The following is a 22,188-nucleotide window of genomic DNA, read 5'->3' as shown; positions in this document are numbered from 1 at the left end:
GACAGTTTATAAATAAGGGCAAAAGTTTCAGAATTGTTTTTCATTCATCCCAAACCTGAACATGTGTGAAAGTAATATGCACACAACCCTACATCTTGCATATGAAGTCACGTGAAGCCTCTTCTTTCTTGGTTAGTTGTAGCGGGCTGCCCTCTTGTGGAGGGAGAGGCTACAGTAAGAAGTGAAGTAACATTTGTAAATGCAGGAACATGCAGGTTTCACCCACATACACACAGGTTTGCAAAGCTATCCTTCTTAGGACTTTAATTCACTGTGGACAGCCTATAACCAAAACCTTACCCCTTGTCTTGCTTATGCTTAATCCAACCACAATTCATATCTGATCCTTAAACTTAACCAGGACCTTAGAAATGACGTTTTGCCTCATTGGGACCTGGCTTTGGTCCCAATGAGGTCCGCTGGTCACCAACTAACACAACACATCCATCACTCAGGCCTGACTGTGTGTGGGTGCTGAGGCTGAAGATGGAGATAATGTAAACCACAGGATGAATATGGTGTGTCTGTTGTGTCCTCCCACTCGGCGTGCAGTGTGAGAGGCAGAGCATTTATTCTATTTCAATCCCTGGATATGTGAGGCCCTTTTCTTCACTCATCCCTCCAAGACCACAGTGACTCATCCACGTTGTACACAATCTGACTCCTGCAGGCAAAACGCCGTAGAAAAAAAATCAGACCTTCACGTTTGAACGACACTGTGGTCGATCTAACGCCTCCACTTGCTCTCTCAGATTAGTGTCGTTGCAATTCATATTTGGTTGACAGGGAACATTGATCTGTGTGGGCTTCCTTGTGCTCTCTCATTTTGCGTATTGTTTTGAGTTCCCGTTGATTACTGAGATGAAGAAGAAGCTGTTGAACATTTCCTTTTGTATACTTCAGATGTTTGGGAGGGAAATGGTTGATATTGGTTTTAATAATAATTATGTAATATGTGCTGTCATTTTGTCACAATCTAAAGGGTAAACCCATTCTCGCTGATAGTCATTTGTGACTGAAGGTGTTGTCGACTCGTTTTGACAATAAATTCAAAGCAGGTTTTTGTGTACAGCGCAATTCAGACAAAACTTAATTTAAGGAGGTGTTAAAGAAAATGTAGAGCTTTGGAGGAAATTTAGACGATCTCCTCAGATATGATTGTTTCTGTGTGTCTGTCCAAACAGCTCATACATAACCAGCCGCAACAACTATGCTGCTAGTCTCAGTGTCCAGGGCAAGCATTTTTATAAAAACCTCTTTTAACTTGGAACTTTTGTTTGCTTTGTTGCTTAATTATTCCCCATTGTCCTGCATTAACTTGTCTAAATTTGTACTTGCACTTTCATTATTATCATTATTGTTGCTGTTGTTATTGTTGTCAAATAATTCATTCTTTGATATTATTTTCTAAAATGCATGACGAGTGTCTCAGGTAGAAAAGAAGAAAAGCTCACGGAGCACGTCAGGACAGAGGTCATGTTCACAGTTCATAGAACTGAGGTCAAGTGAAACTGTAAGAGCACCTGAGGCCAAAGTGGGGAACAGTGTTTATTTAGTTAATATTTGTTAAAGGTGTTGTCTGCTCTAGAATTACATTTTACTGCAATGACAAGGAACAGGAACTGGTTAGCGTTAAAGAAACTGAGTCAAGCTTCACTGAACATCGAGCAAACAGGTGACAGCTCTTCTGCAGCATCACCACAGGCCAAGCAAACAGCCACTTGTTAAGAACAAGCACAGCACTCATGGTAAGACTAAGTTAAAATTGGTTTCCTGGTCTTGAGGGACAGATTCAAGGTAGGAAGCTTCCCACACACACATATATGAGGTGTTATGTGGGTTCGGTGTCATTTACAGTGTGAAAGAGAAAAAGATAATTTGACATCAGGACCTAACTTTCATTACTTACTCCAATCCTCAGTCTTTCAGATACTAATACCTGCAACTGAAGACATGGCTGTATGTCTGCCGGTGGCCTCATGTGCCTCGAACGTCAAGTCTAATTACAGAGGGGAATCAGTGTGTCGCTGAGATCATTGCCTTTGTAAATGTCAGATGTTTGGTAGGGAAATGGTTGATATTGGTTTTATTAAAATAATGTAAATTATAATGCTAAGTTATAATCCTCCGCCCGCCCGACCACCTGCCCCCTTGACCCCATCCCCTCTCACATTCTCCAGTCTTTCGCTCCTGACCTTCTTCCTTTTCTCACCCATCTTATCAACACTTCCCTGTCAACTGGCTGTTTCCCTAATTCTCTGAAGGAGGCAAGAGTAAATCCTCTCCTGAAGAAACCCACCCTCGACCCGTCTGAAGTAAATAACTACAGACCTGTCTCTCTTCTTCCCTTTGTTTCCAAAAGTCTCGAGCGCGCTATCTTTAATCAACTCTCCTCCTATCTTAACCACAATAACCTCCTTGACCCTCACCAGTCTGGTTTCAAGGCAGGTCACTCAACTGAGACTGCCCTCCTTGCTGTCACTGAGCAGCTTCACACTGCTAGAGCAGCCTCTGTCTCCTCTGTCCTCATCCTTTTAGACCTCTCTGCTGAATTTGACACAGTGAATCACCAGATCCTGATTTCCTCCCTTCAGGACCTGGTTGTCTCAGGCTCTGCTCTCTCCCTGCTCTCATCCTACCTCAACAGCCGCACTTATCGGGTAACTTGGAGAGGATCTGTGTCTGAACCTTGTCCTCTCACTACCGGGGTCCCTCAAGGTTCTGCCTGGGTCCTCTCCTCTTCTCTCTGTACACCAACTCTCTCGGCTCTGTCATTCACTCACATGGCTTTTCCTACCATAGCTATGCTGATGACACCCAACTAATCCTGTCTTTTCCCCGATCTGAAACACAGGTGGCAGCACGAATCTCTGCCTGTCTGACTGACATCTCTCAGATGATGTCTGCAAACCACCTGAAAATTAACCTTGACAAGACTGAACTACTTTTCCTTCCAGGGAAAGACTCTCCCACTCACGACCTGATTATTAACTTTGAAAACTCCGTGTTAACCCCACTCCGACTGCTAGGAACCTGGGTGTGACACTCGATAACCAACTCTCCCTTACTGCCAACATTACTGCAACAACACGGTCCTGTAGATTCATGCTGTACAACATCAGGAGAATACGCCCCCTTCTCACTCAGAAGGTGGTGCAGGTTCTGGTCCAGGCTCTGGTCATCTCACGCATAGACTACTGTAACTCCCTCCTGGCAGGTCTACCTGCTACTGTCATCCGACCTTTGCAGCTCATCCAGAAGGCAGCAGCTCGCCTGGTTTTTAACCAACCTAAATTCACTCACACTACTCCGCTCCTCCGCTCCCTTCACTGGTTACCAGTAACTAACTGGTAACTAACACTAAAAAAATTTTAAACTAAAAATTTAAGAGCACTTAAATGGCACTTACTCATGGCACTTTGTAGTTTTGCTTTATTTTGAAGAAATTGCACTTTCTTGATTCTTGTCCTCCTGGGTCTGTACCTTCGGGGTTGAATGCACTTATTGTAAGTCGCTTTGGATAAAAGCTTCAGCTAAATGAAATGTAATGTTATGTAATAATGCAGTAATAGGAGGTGATGGTAGCAGTCATCTTGAAGCATTTCTTGCTGTCATTTCGTCACAATCTAAAGAGTAAACCAATTCTCACTGATAGTCATTTGTGACTGAAGATGTTGTTGGCTCATTTTGACAATAAATGCAAAGCAGGTTTATGTGTACAGCACAATTCAGACAAAAGGTAATTTAATGAGGTGGAAAAGCAGGTGGAAAAGAAGAAAAGCTCAGCGAGCACGTCAGGACAGAGGTCATGTTCTGTGTCATGGCTGTGAAGATGCAAAATATATATTTTGACATGGTAGAGAGGAGCTGTGTGTCTCTTTCAACATTTCATAGAACTGAGGTCAAGTGAAACTGTAAGAGCATTTGAGGCCACAGCGGGGAACAGTGTGTGTGTGTGTGTGTGTGTGTGTGTGTGTGTGTGTGTGTGTTCCGTTACACTACATACCATCTTTATAAGCATTTTACTCATTTTCAAGTTTAGACCTTTGACACATCTTAATATCTTTACCATAATATATACTGTGAAACCTTCCCGGCCAGGCCATCACAGTGGGAGGAGAACCAGGGGAGACGACTGACAGCTCAGAGCAGATTTTAGTTAGTGAGAGCGGCCACGTGGGCACAAGGAAATAAGGGAAGAGCTCCATCTCCCTTTGGTCCCCTGCTGAGAGGTAATGCTGCAGCACATCTCATTGGACGTCCACTGGAGCAAACACAGCAGATCAGTTTTAAGAAAGGCATGAAGCAATGATAGAAGAATCCAACCATCATGGTAGAAATACACAGAGGTCAATTACGTGCATTTACCGTCAGTCACTCTCAATAACTGGCCTTAGTCACGTTCAGAGTTAGCTTTGTTTGTTTTGAATGATCTGGCTTATGTGAGAACTACCATAAAGTGTTAAAACAATAAATTCTAAAGCTTAAAGATCAATGTCCAAAAGAAAACATCTTAACATATAGTAGTTATATTTGAATAATGTTGAAAGACAAGGTTAGCAATCTTTTTTAAATTCTTGCTGTTTACAAATTGTCCAAACAAATATTGTATTAGTTCGTCTCCAGAAAATCTTTAAATAACTGAGCAATCCCTTAGTTATGCTGATCTTGGCTTAGATTGCTGTGGGAACTCCCATCATGCACTGAGCACATCTCTTTCCTTTACCTTGTTATCAGATCTTATCACATCATACAAACAAAACCCACAAGTACTTCCGTCTTTGTGTGGTATTTAAGGCATCGTGGCAAGAGCTGATGCAGACAAACAGAAATAATCCAAAGATGAAGACCTTGATGGTTGTCTTGGGCTTATCCCTCATCACCTTGTGTGTGGCTGAGGTCCTGCATCTGGATCAACAGGCAAAGGACACCAACAGCTTCCAGCGTCCCAGCGTCGAATGTGCTTGTCACTGCGAGATCCCGAATTTGGATGGCAATTGTCTTAAGCCTTGAAAGAATTGGAGGACAAGCAGAGAATCACTGATAAGGATCTGAGGAGGCATATCCAAGGTAAGAGCGTTCAGTGGGTTCTTCCTCTGAATGAAACTATGTGTCATAAAGTTTTCATTTTGCCTCTCAAGGTAACCAGGTGGCATTTGGAGCAGCCATGGGCAATGTTGGAAATATTGGACCTTACAACCATGAGATCACACTGACCTACAAGACTGTCCTCTCAAACACAGGCTCATACAACCCTGCTACAGGTAAACTTCCCAGATTTATTTGTGTTCACTGTTAATAATGAATTTTCCGTATGATTGTTTGTTGGTTTGTTTGTTATCAAGCACGATAACACAAAACCAACAAAACCGATTTCCATGAAACTTGAAAAAACGCGGAATTAGTCCAGGTAGAAACTTTTCAATTTTGCTACGGACCTGGATGAGGGGCAGATACTGGTTTTCCAGACTCATATAATGTCACTGTGACCTTTGACCATTGAAAATACAATCAGTTTATCTTTGAATCCAAGTGACATCTGTCTAAAAGTGAAATAAATTCCCTAAAGCTGGTGTGAGATATTAGACTCATGAGGCCAACAACAGGTTTGGTGAGGTCACCATGACCTCGCTCTTTGACCACCAAAATCTTCTTGGGATATTTCATTCCTCGACTTTTGGGCCCTCGCGGAGGAATGTGTTTGGGAGGGAAATGGTTGATATTGGTTTTATTAATAATAATGTAAATTATAATGCAGTAAAAGAAAGTGATGGTGGCCGTCATCCCGAAGCATTTCTTGCTGTCATTTTGTCCCAATCTAAAGAGTAAACCCATTCTCACTGATAGTCATTTGTGACTGAAAGTGTTGCTGGCTCATTGACAATAAATGCAAAGCAGTTTTATGTGTACAGCACATTTCAGACAAAAGGTAATTTAATGAGGTGGAAAAGAAGAAAAGCTCAGCGAGCACGTCAGGACAGAGGTCATGTTCTGTGTCATGGCTGTGAAGATGCAAAATATATATTTTGACATGGTAGAGAGGAGCTGTGTGTCTCTTTCAACATTTCATAGAACTGAGGTCAAGTGAAACTGTAAGAGTATTTGAGGCCACAGCGGGGAACAGAGTGTGTGTGTGTGTGTGTGTGTGTGTGTGTGTGTGTGTGTGTGTGTGTTCCGTTAGACTACATACCATCTTTATAAGCATTTTACTCATTTTCAAGTTTAGACCTTTGACACATCTTAATACCTTTACCATAATATATACTGTGAAACCTTCCTGGCCAGGTCATCACAGTGGGAGGAGAACCAGGGGAGACGACTGACAGCTCAGAGCAGATTTTAGTTAGTGAGAGCGGCCACGTGGGCACAAGGAAATAAGGGAAGAACTCCATCTCCCTTTGCTCCCCTGCTGAGAGGTAATGCTGCAGCACATCTCATTGGACGTCCACTGGAGCAAACACAGCAGATCAGTTTTAAAGGAGGGAGGATGGTTTATCAAACTAAAGGGTTTAATGTCAATATCTATACAAACAAATGTTCAAACTGGATAATAAAACTCTTCTGTGAAGCATCTATTTAAAGGGAATCTTTGAGTTATACACTATAATGTTATGTCCTGTGCTATCACCACTGAACAAACTGTTTTCCATCATGGAAAATCACGAGCACCCTCTCCACCACCTAGTGGACAGACAGCAAAGCACTTTCTCCAACAGACTAGTTCAGCTCCGCTGCTGCAAGGTCAGAAACAGGAAATCTTTCCTGCCCACAGCAATAACACGGTACAACTCCTCACCTCTCACAACCCTGAGCCGTAGATTCTGTCCACACCAAAACTCTCTCTGCTTACTCCTGCAATAACTGTGAATGTGCACATCTTATTTTCATATTTTATTTTGAATGTCATTCTATTTTGAGTTATTTTAATTCTTCATATATTTGTCATCATCATCTATTTCTGTTTTGCTATTTTGCTCTATGTGCAGTATTCTGTAACACAATTATTTCCCAATTTAGGATCAATAAGGTATCTATCAATGTATCTATCTATCTATCCATTTCCTTAAATGTAAACATATTGTTATCAATAAGACTCCGTACCCTCTTCTCTCCTACCCAGTTGTCCCAGTTTGCCCTTTTATGGACTTAGATGATAAAGCAGCCTATGAAATGATTTTCTACTGCAAGAATCTGAAGCTACAACTGAACAATATATTTCACAAACAGCCATTACCACAGAAGTGGCTGGGTGCACACACATAGGCCGAGCTGAGCGCATGACTGCTGAGGCTGAAAATGCAGATAGGATGCTGGATACCTGTGGGGGGGCTGTGAGCACTTCAGTGTGTCTGCTCCGTCCTCCCACTCAGTGAGCAGTGTGAGAGGTAGATGCAGAGCATTCAGTCTATTTCAATTTCCTAGATATGTGAGGTCTTTACATCAGTCGTCCCTTGAGACCAAAGTGACGTATCCACTGTTTTAGACAATCTGACTGCGGCATAAACAATGATAGAAGAATGCAACCATCATGGTAGAAATACACAGAGGTCAATCACATGCATTTACCATCACTCACTCTCAATGACTGGCATTAGTCACGTTCAGAGTTGGCTTTGTTTGTTTTGAATGATCTGCCTTATGTGAGAACTACCATAAAGTGTTAAAACAATACATTTTGAAGCTTAAAGATCAATTTCCAAAAGAAAACATCTTTACAAATAATAGTTATTTTTAAGGTCAGCAATCTTTTTTAAATTCTTGCTGTTTACAAATTGTCCAAACAAATGTTTTAGTTTTTTTGTGATCAAATTTTTATTGGGATTTGAAGGACAACAATCATCATTATTCAACAGCACATAAAAAAGTAATTATCGTATACAAACATAAGCATACCCAAGTACTCACACAAACAGATACACACATACCAGATAATAATAAAATGAAAACATAAAAATAAAAAAAATATATAACTGAAGATAAATATATAGCAAAAAATTAAGTAACATACATAAGATGTCATAAATGCAAAAGGAAAAAAAAAAAAAAGAAGTGCCGTCCAAACAAATATTGTATTAGTTCTTCTCCAGGCACCGCCGGTGGTACACAGAAAATAAAATCTTTAAAAAAACTGAGCACTCCCTTCGAACAATCCCTTAGTTGTGCTGCTCTTGGCCTAGATTGCTGCGGGAACTCCCATCATGCACTGAGCACATCTCTTTCCTTTACCTTGTTATCATATCATATCAGATCTTACAAACAAAACCCACTGGTACTTCCTTCTTTGCGTGGTATATAAGGCATCGTTGCAAGAGCTGATGCAGACAAACAGAAATAATCCAAAGATGAAGACCTTGATGGTTGTGTTGGGTTTATCCCTCTTCACCTTGTGTGTGGCTGAGGTCCTGCATCTGGATCAACAGGCAAAAGACACCAGCAGCATCCAGAGTCCCAGCGTCGCATGTGCTTGTCACTGCGAGATCCCAGATTCGGATGGCAGTTCTCTTAAAGCCTTGAAAGAATTGGAGGACAAGCAGAGAATCACTGAGAAAGAGATAAAGGATCTGAGGAGGGAGCTCAAAGGTAAGAGCGTTCAGTACGTTTTTCTTCTGAATGAAACTATCTGTCATAAAATGTTGTTATATAAATCTGTTTTCATTTAGCCTCTCAAGGTAACAAGGTCTTGAAGGTGGCATTTGGAGCAGCCCTGGGCAATGTTGGAAATATATTAGCTCAGAGCAGAGAGATCACACTGACCTACAAGACCGTCCTCTCAAACACAGGCTCATACAACCCTGCTACAGGTAAACTTACCAGAGTTATTTGTGTTCACTTTGTTAATAATGAACTGTCCATTTGATTGTTTGCTGGTATGTTTGTTAACAAGCACGATAACACAAAACCAACAAAACCGATTTCCATGAAATTAGACAAGGTAGAAAGTTTTCAATTTTGGGATGGATCTGGATGAGGGGCCGATACCGGATTTCCAGACTCATATAATGTCACTGTGACCTTTGACCATTGAATATACAATCAGTTTATCTTTGAATCCAAGTGACATCTGTCTAAAAGTGAAATAAATTCACTAAAGCTGGTGTGAGATATCAGACTCAAGAGGCCAACAACAGGTTTGGTGAGCCACCATGACCTCGCTCTTTGACCAACAAAATCTCATCAGTTTTTCAAGAAATGGAAGAAATTTCCACCAAAGGAATTCTTTGGATATTTCATTCCTCGACTTTCGGGCCCTTGCAGAGGAATGTGCTCTCCTAACATCATTCCAGTTGTCTTTGATTGTGTAGAACAGCTTCTGTGCTTACAGTTTAATAACATGTATCTGTCTCTCTGTTTATCATCCTCAGGTATTTTCACTGCTCCGGTCAAAGGGATGTATTACTTCAGCTTCTCTGGTCATAATTTATCAAGTAAGCCAATGGGGCTGCGACTCATGAAGAATGGAGTGCAGATCGTTACCGTGTTCAATCATCAATTTGGAAATCGCCCTGAAACGGCAACTAACGGCATGACTATACCTCTTAATGTGGGAGACAAGGTGTACATGACGCTCCGTGTGAATACGTGGATTTTTGATAATCTTAATTACCACAGCACCTTCAATGGATTTCTGTTATTCCCTTTCTGAGAAAAATAAACTCCAGAGAGAGAAGAGAGAGTCAGTGAGGTGCAGTACATTGTTACTTCAATTGGGGTGTTGTTTAATGAATTAAAGTGTTAATGAAAACACTGTGTAATAATAAATCAAGTTAAACGGGATCCTGATCAAAACTTTGTTAATTGAAAGTTTTATATTGATTGATATTATGTTTCTTTTTGTGTTGTGTTTCTTTTTAATCAATAAACACACTCCAGCATCAAATGATCCCGGCTCTTCACTCAAACCATTAACATAGAGCCTTTGCATACACAGCCACACAACTGACATGGAGTCCTCAACATCAAATGCTCCAGTCTTACTTTGATTGCATTTACTGAAGAGCATGAGACTTTGCTCGGGTCGAAACAAAGAAAAGGTCTCGGAGCATGACAGGACTCAGGTCATGTCCTGGTTTGTGGACAAATGAGGAAACACAGGCTGTGACAATGTAAACTACAGAGTATCTTACAGCGTAGATGAGAGGAACTGCAGCTATTTCAACATATCCTAGATGCAGGGACGAGTTATTTTAATTCTTCATATATTTGTCATCATCATCTATTGCTATTTTGCTATTTTGCTCTCTGCAGTATCATTTAACATAATTATTTCCCAATTTTGGATCAATAAGGTATCTGTCAATGTATCTATCTATCTATCCATTTCCTTAAATGTAAACATATTGTTATCAATAAGACTCTGTACCCTCTTCTCTCCTACCCAGTTGTCCCAGTCTGCCCTTTTATGGACTTAGATGATAAAGCAGCCTATGAAATGATTTTCTACTGCAAGAATCTGAAGCTACAACTGAACAATATATTTCACAAACAGCCATTACCACAGAAGTGTCCGGGTGCACACACATAGGCCGAACTGAGCGTATGACTGCTGAGGCTGAAAATGCAGATAGGATGCTGGATACCTGTGGGGGGGGGGCTGTGAGCACTTCAGTGTGTCTGCTCCGTCCTCCCACTCAGTGAGCAGTGTGAGAGGTAGACGCAGAGCATTCAGTCTATTTCAGTTTCCTAGATATGTGAGGTCTTTACATCAGTCGTCCCTTGAGACCAAAGTGACGTATCCACTGTTTTAGACAATCTGACTGCGGCATGAAGCAATGATAGAAGAATCCGACACTCATGGTAGAAAAACAAAGAGGTAAATCAAGTGCATTTACCGTCATCCACTCTCAATGACTGGCATTAGTCACGTTCAGAGTTAGCTTTGTTTGTTTTGAATGATCTGCCTTATCTGAGAGCTACCATAAAGTGTTAAAACAATAAATTCTCAAAGCTTAAAGATCAATGTCCAAAAGAAAACCTCTTAACATTTAGTAGTTATATTTTAATAATGTTGAAAGACAAGGTTAGCAATCTTTTTAAAATTCTTGCTGTTTACAAATTGTCCAAACAAATATTACATTATTTCGTCTCCAGCCACCGCCCGTGGGACTCAGACCCCAGCTCCTCTGTACCTATTCATTATATTCATCTTTAAAACAGGATCATACTGCAAATATATACTTTCATATATTAAAATCAAACCAGCAGTGTGACTGTGAGGCCTGAACAATCCCTTAGTAATGCTGCTCTTGGCCTAGACTGCTGGTTGAACTCCCATCATGCATCTCTTTCACCCTGCATCCCCCCCCGCTTCCATCATTACAAGTAGGTTTGCTTTTTCTCTCCTTAAGTTTTTATGTAGTTTCATAGTGTTATTTGAGTTGTGAGTCATCAAATGAACATTTGGCAAGATTCTTATCATATTCCTTCTTATCATTTTTCCAACAAACAAAACCATCTTTCTGGAAAAGCACACTGGTACTTCCTTCTTTGCGTGGTATTTAAGGCATCGTGGCAAGAGCTGACGGAAACAAACAGAAATAATCCAAAGATGAAGACCTTGATGGTTGCGTTGGGTTTATCCCTCTTCACCTTGTGTGTTGCTGAGGTCCTGCATCTGGATCAACAGGAAGAAGACACCAACAGCCTCCAGAGTCCCAGGATCGACTCTGCTTGTCACTGCGAGAGCCAGAATTTGAATGACTATATTCTTAGTGCCTTGAAAGAACTGGAGGACAAGCAGAGATTCACTGAGATAGAGATAGAGGATCTGAGGAGGCAGATCCGAGGTAAGAGCAATCAGCAGGTTTTTCTTCTGAATGAAACTATGTATCATAAAATGTTGTTATATAGCTCTGTTTTCATTTTGCCTCTCAAGGTAACCAGGTGGCATTTGGAGTAGCCATGGGCAATGTTGGAAATATTGGACCTTACAACCATGAGATCACACTGACCTACAAGACCGTCCTCTCAAACACAGGCTCATACAATCCTGCTACAGGTAACCTTTGTTATTTGTTGTGTTCACTTTGTTGTGTTCACTTTGTTAATAATCAACTGTCCGTTTGATTGTTGGGGGCAGATCATGGATTTCCAGACTCGTATGAGGTCACTTTGACCTTTGAACTTTGAATATACAATCAGTTTATCTTTGAGTCAAAGTGACAACTGTTTTAAAGTGAAATAAATTCCCAAAAGCTGGTGTGAGATATCAGACTCAAGAGGCCAAGAACAAGTTTGGTGAGGCCACCATGACCTTGCTCCTTGACCACCAAAATCTTATTCAATCAAATAAGATTTTACAGAGAGTGCTACAGAGAACTGTTTCTCTGTAGCACTACAGCTAGCTCTAAAATCACCGGTCTGTAGTTAAACACTCGCACATACCAACCCTTACTCTATCGTGCTTAGTGATTCTGTGTTCTGTTTGAGCTCACCCTCGCAGCTCTATAGCAGCGATGTCTTCTCTCTCTCCCTGTTGCTCCACTGCTCTCTCTTGCTCCGAGTGTCTTATGTTTACTTACTCCTCTGCCTCCCTTAACAGTAGTGGTACATGTAATAAATGTAGTGTGTTGATAGCGATGGAGGCTCGGCTTAGCGACTTAGAAGCTCGGCTCAGCAGCTTAGAAACTCCGTTAGCTGTAGTTAGCCGGCTCCCGCTAGCCGCGGAGCCACCTAGCTTATCACGTGGCTTAGCCTTAACTAGCAGTCCCCAGACTAGTCCCGTGCAGCCGGGAGCGCAGGGCAGCTGGGTGACAACCCGGAGGGGGCATAGTGCTAGACTTAAAAAGCCCACGATTAAAGAGCCACCAGCTCACGTCTCAAATAGATTCGCTCCACTCAGCGAGGCACCCGCTGATAAACAGACTCTGATTATTGGCGACTCGGTTCTGAGAAACGTCAGGTTAGCGACACCAGCGACTATAGTTAATTGTATCCCAGGGGCCAGAGCCGGCGACATCGAATCTAAACTTAAGTTAATGGCTAAAACTAAAAAAGGTAAATACAATAAAATCGTAATTCACGTCGGCAGCAACGACTCCCGGCTTCGCATGTCGGAGATCACTAAAGTTAATGTTGAGTCCGTGTGTGCTTTTGCTAAAACGATGTCGGACAAAGTAGTTTTCTCTGGCCCGCTCCCTAATACAACAGGTGATGACATGTTTAGCCGCATGTTGTCTTTTAACCGCTGGCTGTCGAAGTGGTGTCCTGTAAACGGCGTGGGCTTTATAGATAATTGGCTAACTTTTTCGACAAAACCTGGTCTTGTTAGGAGAGACAGCGTTCATCCCACTTGGAATGGAGCAGCTCTCTTATCTAGGAATATTACTCAGTCTATTACATGACAACCCATAGTTGGGACCAGGAAGCAGAGCTGCAGTGCTAAACACTTCTCTGCGCTCCCTCTGGATCAATCACAAAACCCCATAGAGATTGTGTCTGTTCACCGTCCGATTAAATTATTGAAATTAAACAATAACAGAGCGAGAACTCCACACAAAAATTTAATACAAATAAAAACAACCTCTGAAACAATACAGGAAACCCAGACTTTTAAATGTGGTCTTTTAAACATTAGATCACTGGAAAAAAAAGCTCTTTTAGTTAATGAAATAGTCTCCGATTACAACATAGATTTATTGTCCCTCACTGAGACGTGGCTACATCCTGATGAATATGTCAGTCTAAATGAATCTACTCCCCCCAGTCATATCAATTCACAGGTTCCTAGAGAAATTGGGCGAGGAGGTGGAGTTGCTGCTATTTTTAACTCCAGTCTATCAATTAATCCTAAACCTAAACTCAGCTACAAATCATTTGAATGTCTGGTTCTTAGTCTTCCACGCCAATCCAGGAACCACCAACAGCCAATCATATTTGCCGTAGTTTACCGTGCTCCCAGGGCTTATACTGAATTTTTAAAGGAATTCCCTGAGTTTTTATCAAACTTAGTCCTAAAGACCGATAAAATTATTATTGTTGGTGACTTTAATATTCATGTTGATAATAATAAAGATTGCCTTAGCGTAGCATTTATTTCAATACTAGACTCTATTGGTTTCAGTCAGTGTGTGCACAAACCTACTCATTGTGGTAACCACACACTTGACCTTGTATTATCGTACGGTGTCGGAATTGAAAATTTAACAGTACTTCCGCGCAATCCAGTTCTATCAGACCATAATTTAATAACCTTTGATTTTTCAATAACTGAATATATGCCACTAATAAAAAATTCATTTTCTAGATGTCTACCTGATAGTGCTGTAGCTAAATTTAAGGAAATAATCCCAATTACATTTAAACCCGTATTAGCAGTAGATATAAACAACAAATTCTTTAAAACCCTGAGCTCCATTGAGATCGACCACCTCGTCGATAGCTCTGCAGACTCATTACGATTAACATTAGACTCAATAGCGCCTCTAAAAAAGAAAAATGTCAAACATAGTAAATTAGCTCCGTGGTATAATTCCCAGACAAATGAGTTAAAACAATTATCAAGAAAACTAGAAAGGAAGTGGCGCTCCAGCAACCATGTTGAAAATCTAATAGACTGGAAGAATAGTGTTAAAGAATATAAAAAGGCTCTCCACAAAGCAAGAGCCGCCTACTATTCAAAACTAATAGAAGAGAATAAAAACAACCCCAGGTTTCTCTTCAGCACTGTAGCCAGGCTGACAGAGAGTCACACCTCCACCGAACCCAGTATTCCTCGATCCCTAAATAGCAATATCTTTATGACCTTTTTTAATGATAAAATTCAAACTATTAGAAATAAAATCAACCATCTCCTGCCCTCAATTGGCACTAATACCCTCCCAACAACAGAGATCTCAGAAACGGCTGAGAATCCTACCCATTACTTAGACAGCTTCTCTCTGATCACCCGTGATCAGTTTACCAAATTAATCTCAGGTTCTAAACCAACAACCTGTATCTTAGATCCCATTCCTACCAAATTACTTAAAGAAATTCTGCCCCTAATTGATAGTTCGTTACTTAACATCATCAATCTGTCATTATCATCAGGTTATGTACCACAGTCTTTTAAAATAGCTGTCATCAAACCCCTACTCAAAAAACCCACCCTAGACCCAGAGGTTTTAGCCAATTACAGACCAATATCTAATCTCCCCTTCGTCTCTAAAATCTTAGAAAAAGTTGTTGCCAATCAGCTGTGTGAGTTTCTCCGGGAAAATAATATATATGAAGACTTTCAATCGGGGTTTAGAGCCAATCACAGTACAGAGACAGCCTTGGCAAAAGTCACTAATGACCTTTTAATAGCCTCAGATCAGGGACTTGTGTCTGTCCTCGTTCTGTTAGATCTCAGTGCAGCATTCGACACAATTGACCATCAAATTTTATTACAAAGACTCAAACAGTTAATTAACATTAATGGAACCGCCCTTAACTGGTTTAAATCGTATTTTTCTGATCGCTCCCAATTTGTGCAAATTAATGATGAGTCATCTGTGCGCACCAAAGTTAACCATGGTGTTCCACAGGGCTCTGTGCTCGGCCCAATTTTATTCTCATTATATATGCTTCCACTAGGAAACATTATCAGGACACACTCGGTAAATTTCCACTGCTATGCGGATGACACCCAGTTATATTTGTCAATAAAACCTGAACAAAGTAATCAATTAACTAAACTTCGAACATGTCTCAAGGACATAAAAACCTGGATGACCCGCAATTTTCTCTTATTAAACTCAGACAAAACAGAGGTTATAATACTTGGCCCCAAACACCTTAGAGATGCATTATCTAATGATATAGCTGCGCTAGACGACATTGCCCTTGCTTCCAATGAAACCGTCAGGAACTTGGGAGTGATCTTTGATCCTGATTTATCCTTTAATTCTCACTTAAAACAAATTTCTAGGACCGCTTTTTTCCACTTACGTAATATTTCCAAAATTAGACATGTCCTTTCCCAAAAAGATGCAGAAAAACTAGTCCACGCCTTTGTTACATCGAGACTGGACTACTGTAATTCATTATTATCTGGCTCCAGCAGTAAGTCGTTAAAGACTCTACAGCTTGTCCAAAATGCCGCAGCACGTGTCCTGACGAGAACAAAGAGAAGAGAGCACATTTCTCCAGTATTAGCGTCGCTACACTGGCTTCCAGTTAAATCTAGAATAGAATTTAAAATTCTCCTCCTCACCTTCAAGGCCCTTAATAATATGGCGCCTTTTTACCTTAAAGAGCTGTTAGTACCTTATAAACCCGCTAGAGCACTCCGCTCCCAGAATTCAAGCCTACTTGTCGTCCCTAAATTCTCTAAAAAAAGAGTAGGAGCCAGAGCTTTTAGCCATCAAGCCCCTCGGCTGTGGAATAATCTACCATTTTCAGTTCGGGAGGCAGATACCATCTTTTCATTTAAGAGTAGACTCAAAACCTTCCTTTTTGATAAAGCTTATAGTTAGAGCTAATTAGTGCGCCAGAACGTTACTTGTTCTATTTTATGACACATGACACACGGAGCTTCTCTTTCCAGCTTCTCCTTCCTCTTCTCCATCCCTATCCCCCTTCCCCGGAATCCCTTTGCTTTATCACCCGCAGATCCAGGGCCTCTGTGGCCGCACCATGGATTGCGGTTTGTGGATAGTACACCGGGGGTCGCGGTGGTGGATCCATTGTGGCGGATTCTGGGCTGATCGTGGTGCTGGTGGCGGACCCTGTGTCGCGTTGGCATTGGGCACGGGCGGTGGACCAGGACCGCGGTGGTGGCTTGTGATGGGTCCTGGTGGGCGGCGGTGGACGGTGACTGAGGACTGGAGTGGCGTCTGGTCTGGATGGTGGATCGTGGTCTGGATGGTTGCTGACCATGGACTGTGCTTGCAGCGGGACTGCTTGGCATGTCATGTTGGGGTTGTCCTTCGGGATGTCTACCCTCATCAAATGCTGCTAGAGACTTTGATTATTGATGATGTTTTCCTGCACGTGGCATCTATTGCACTTCTGTCCGTCCTGGGAGAGGGATCCCTCACATGTGGCTCTCTCTGAGGTTTCTACATATTTTTACCCTGTTAAAAGGGTTTTTAGTAGTTTTTCCTTACTCTTGCTGAGGGTTAAGGACAGAGGATGCCACACCCTGTTAAAGCCCTATGAGATGAATTGTAATTTGTGAATATGGGCTATACAAATAAAATTTGATTGATTATTGGGATATTTCATTCCTAGACTTTTGGGACCTAGACTCGCGGAGGAATGTGCTCTCCTAACAGCGTTCCAGTTGTCTTTGATTGTGTAGAACAGCTTCTGTGCTTACAGTTTAATAACATGTAACTGTCTCTCTGTTTATCATCCTCAGGTATTTTCACTGCTCCAGTCAAAGGAATGTATTACTTCAGCTTCTCTGGTCATAATTCATCACCTAAGCCAATGGGGCTGCGACTCATGAAGAATGGAGTGCAGATCGTTACCGTGTTCAATCATCCATCTGCAAAACGCTTTGACACGGGAACTAACGGCATGACTATACCTCTTAATGTGGGAGACCAGGTGTACATGAGGCTCCGGAAGGACACGTGGCTTTTTGATAATCTTAATAACCACAGCACCTTCATTGGACATCTGTTATTCCCTTTCTGAGAAAAATAAACTCCAGAGAGAGAAGAGAGAGTCAGTGAGGTGCAGTACATTGTTACTTCAATTGGGGTGTTGCTTAATGAATTAAAGTGTTAATGAAAACACTGTATGATAATAAATCAAATTAAACGGGATCCTGATCAAAACTTTGCAACCTGAAAGTTTATATTCATTGATATTATATTTGTCTTTGTGTTGTGTTTCTTTTTAACCAATAAACACTCTGTGACTCCAGCTCTTAAATGGTGCCATTATTATCAAATTACCTAATTTCCTTTTTTACATCACAGCAAGTCAAATTCAAAAACCCTGTTCACATTTTTTGTCTCTTGTAAACGTTGTTGGATAACGTAAGTACACAAGTTAAGAAAATTGTAATCATAGACATCAAATTTTCATTTTAGACATTGTAATAAAGAACTGTTACATTTATATATGTCATAGAAATTAGACTGTCTATCACATACAGTATGACAACTTCTGTCTCAACCCGTCTGCCCAAGCAGCTCATAGACAAACATAACAACTACTGTTCATGTGAATCATATGATCCCGGCTCTTCACTCAAACCATTCACATAGAGCCTTTGCATGCACAGCCACACAACTGACATGGAGTCCTCAACATCAAATGCTCCAGTCTTACTTTGATTATATTTACTGAAGAGCACGAGGCTTTGCTCGGGTCGAAACAAAGAAAAGATCTCGGAGCATGACAGGACTCAGGTCATGTCTTGGTTTATGGACAAATGAGGAAACACAGGCTGTGACAATGTAAACTACAGTGTATCTTACAGCGTGGTTGAGAGGAACTGCAGCTATTTCAACATCTCATAGATGTGTGGTGAAGTTACCACCACACAGGAAGTGCCCTGACATCCACCTTCCCTTTTCCCCATACAAACCCAGCGTAGCAGTGAACCGTGGTTGACAGACTCTCGTGCAGTGAAGTGCTGATGCAGCGTGTTGTGGATTTAGGTTAAATGCTGCAGCGGATAAACTGAACAGGAAAAACTGTTCTTAACTTACTTGTATTGCTATTCAGGGCCAGTTCTGTGCCGGGAACGCTTGGGACCCTCAGGATGAACGGTAGAGTTTGTGTAATACTTTGCAGGCAGAAGATGTTGGATTTCAGGCAAACCTCCAACTGTGAGATGTGAGGAAAACTGAATTTGTAATATTGTAACTATATAATTTGTACGTAGGTAAAAGGATAATAACAAAAACCCTGGGAGCGAATGTAAGGAAGGCAGCTCTTTACTATTGCAAAACTATGACTGAGATATATTCAATTTCCATAATGTTATGAAAGCTGACTTTATAAAACATCTCACATGTTGATTTCACATCACCACATCATGACCTTCTGAACACCACAGCTTTGATCTATGAAGATGTGGAGGAGAAATACAGAAGTTTTACAGGCAGCGATCATACTGTAGATCAATAGCTTCCAAACTAGGGGGTCGGGTCCAGAGCCACAGGAGGAGTGTCGCAAGAAGATTTCAGAAAGCAAATACAATCCAGAATAGCAAATTTTACCATAAAAATTACAACAGCTAGATACATACTGCTTTCTTGGTCTCCATGTGACAGCTTCGGCTACAGCAGGTCAGTTTACAGCACCACAGGACGCACTGGGACATGTGCACTTACAGAAATCGTTTTGTTAATACTGATGTAACAGTGGGTAAGCATCTTTTCACTGTTGTAGGAGAAGCTGGGTTTGTGAGTGTCATTGGCTCAGCTTGGTTGTCCACTAACCAGAGGGTTAGTGGTTCGACTCTTGGCTTCCTGCTGAAGGGCCAAACATAGAACCCCTAGGTGCCCCAGACAGCTGGGCCAAAAAAAAGTGCGGCACATAGTATGAATGTGAGTAAATTGGTGGATGTCAAACTGTTCTGTAAAGCACTCTGAGTGGTCATCAAACTAGAAAAACTCTATACAAATACAAACCACCAATTTATATACAACTGGGTAGAAACACAGTGTTTCACATAATAAATCTATGTCTGAGTCTTGTATATAAGTATTACTCTTGCTTGGGTCAGTTGCTGTGTTTTACAATATGTTTACTGATGGCTTTTTCTAGAAGTAGCTAAACACACTTACTGGAAACCCGATTCACTGACTAAACAACTGGACTGAGGCGTTTTGTTTTCAAATGGCTGTGATCACTGACTTTAGGAAAGACCATTCACATGTCATACAAGTAGCAAACATTCATTTTTGTAAACACGTGTCAATTGAGGCCTCTACTGCACACATCTGCTAAAATGACATCTAAAGACCAACTGAACTGCCAGTTATTATTTTTATCACTCTTATCTTTTAATGTGCCCAAGTTCAATCAGATTAATGAAACAATCTTTAGTTTAACTAAACTTTATTTAAAGGAGACATATTATGCCCATTTTACCACAAGTTGATATGATTCGTTGAGGTCTTAATGAAATGTCTGTAACATATTTTGGTCAAAATACCACATGGATCATTTAAAACAGCACCCTTTTTACCCTGTCTAAAACAACCCTCCTCAGATTGACCTGTTTTGTTCTGAATAAGACGTGCTGCATTCTTCATATGTCAAAGACAACATTTCCAGACCCAATTTTACATTTAATTTCTGGAGATCATGTCTGAAAACCGCTTTTAACTTCTTTAACGTGCTATATCTCCCTCTAGGTCACTGAGGGATTATTTACTTATTGTTTTAAAGCTCATCCAGCTCCACATTTATCTTAACTTAATGCTATCCTCTATATAAAAGCATCATGGGTGATTGATTACACAGGTTAAAGTTGAATTGTAAAAGCCAAAGTTAGGTTATAACGTCATCAACACCACCAGGGGGTTTGGTCTTTGAGTTGTTACAGAGACGTCATTACCTGTCTGGAGTCATATGTACAAGTCAGAGTCAATCACAGCACACGGAGTTACATAAATGCTTTTTGTATTACAAGTCTTTCAAACCGACAGGTCGATGGCAGAAGATTTGTCCAAAGAGAGAATTACAATTACGGTTATGTCCAAAATGTCACATTTTTTTAAAAGAAAAAAGAAAAAAATCAAAGTCTAGGTAAAACCGACAAACATGGCTTCAGAGAAACTAAATGCTCTTGTTGGAGAAGCTGTGAGTCTCTTTCTACATTTCATAGAACTGAGGTCAAGTGAAACTGTAAGAGCATCTGAGGCCACAGTTTAAGAGTGTTTATTTTTGTTCATACTTGTTAAAGATGTTGTCTGCTCTAGAATTACATTTTACTGCAATGACAAGGAACAGGAACTGGTTAGCGTTAAAGAAACTGATTCAAGCTTCACTGAACTTTGAACAAACAGGTGACAGCTCTTCTGCAGCATCACCACAGGCCAAGCAAACAGCCACTTGTTAAGAACAAGCACAGCACTCATGGTAAGACTAGGTTAAAATTGGTTTCCTGCTATCGAGGGACAGATTCAAGGTAGGAAGTTGTAACTGCTTCCCACACACACATATATGAGGTGGTATGTGGGTTCGGTGTCATTTACAGTGTTAAAGAGAAAAAGATAATTTGACATTAGGACCTAACTTTCATTACTTTCTCCAATCCTCAGTCTTTCAGATACTAATACCTGCCACTGAAGACATGGCTGTATGTCTGCCGGTGGCCTCATGTGCCTCGAAAGTCAAGTCTAATTACAGAGGGGAATTAGTGTGTGGCTGAGGTCATTGCCTTTGTGAATGTCAGATGTTTGGGAGGGAAAAGATTGATATTGATTTTTTAAATAATAATGTAAATTATAATGCAGTAATAGAAGGTGATGGTGGCAGTCATCCCAAAGCATTTCTTGCTGTCATTTCTTCACAATCTAGAGGGCAAACCCATTCTCACTGACAGTCATTTGTGACTGAAGGTGTTGTCGACTCGTTTTGACAATAAATGCAAAGCAGGTTTATGTGTACAGAACAATTCAGACAAAAGGTAATTTAATGAGGTGGAAAAGAAGAAAAGCTCACGGAGCACATCAGGACAGAGGTCATGTTCAATCATGGCTGTGAAGATGCAAAATATATATTTGGACATGGTAGAGAGGAGCTGTGTGACTATTTTAACATTTCATAGAACTAGTGAAACTGCAAGAGCATCTGAGGCCACAGTGGGGAACAGTGTGTGTGTGTTTGTGTGTTTATGTGTTGTATGTGTGTGTGTGTGTGTGTTTTGTCATGGGCTTCCGCCATTACACTACATACCATCTTTGTGAGAAAGTTCTCACTTTCAAGTTTAGACCTTTGACACATCTTAATATCTTTACCATAATATACACTGTGAAACCTTCCTGGCCAGGTCATCACAGTGGGAGGAGAACCAGGGAGACGACTGACAGCTCAGAGCAGATTTTAGTTAGTGAGAGCGGCCACGTGGGCACAAGGAAATAAGGGAAGAGCTCCATCTCCCTTTGCTCCCCTGCTGAGAGGTAATGCTGCAGCACATCTCATTGGACGTCCACTGGAGCAAACACAGCAGATCAGTTTTAAAGGAGGGAGGATGGTTTATCAAACTAAAGGGTTTAATGTCAATATCTATACAAACAAATGTTCAAACTGGAA

General features: G+C 41.0%; 2 protein-coding genes across 2 annotated transcripts; both read left to right on the top strand.

Moving 5' to 3' along the window:
- The first annotated feature begins 8,297 nt into the window (after positions 1–8,297).
- LOC128454027 (cerebellin-4) lies at positions 8,298–9,877 on the top strand. Its single transcript, XM_053437171.1, has 3 exons — positions 8,298–8,580; positions 8,661–8,801; positions 9,363–9,877. The coding sequence occupies exons 1-3, from the start codon at positions 8,316–8,318 to the stop codon at positions 9,641–9,643; spliced, it is 687 nt and encodes a 228-aa protein (XP_053293146.1). The 5' UTR covers positions 8,298–8,315; the 3' UTR covers positions 9,644–9,877.
- Positions 9,878–11,401: 1,524 nt separating this feature from the next.
- Positions 11,402–17,835, top strand: LOC128454026 (complement C1q-like protein 2). Its single transcript, XM_053437170.1, has 3 exons — positions 11,402–11,783; positions 11,873–11,995; positions 17,324–17,835. Exons 1-3 carry the CDS (start codon positions 11,546–11,548, stop codon positions 17,602–17,604), a joined length of 642 nt encoding a protein of 213 aa, XP_053293145.1. The 5' UTR covers positions 11,402–11,545; the 3' UTR covers positions 17,605–17,835.
- The last annotated feature ends 4,353 nt before the right edge of the window (positions 17,836–22,188 follow it).

Source organism: Pleuronectes platessa, chromosome 13 (genome assembly GCF_947347685.1).
Source record: "Pleuronectes platessa chromosome 13, fPlePla1.1, whole genome shotgun sequence".
NCBI lineage: Eukaryota > Metazoa > Chordata > Actinopteri > Pleuronectiformes > Pleuronectidae > Pleuronectes > Pleuronectes platessa.
Note: the sequence above shows the minus strand (reverse complement) of the source record. Positions and strands in the feature narration are given on the sequence as shown.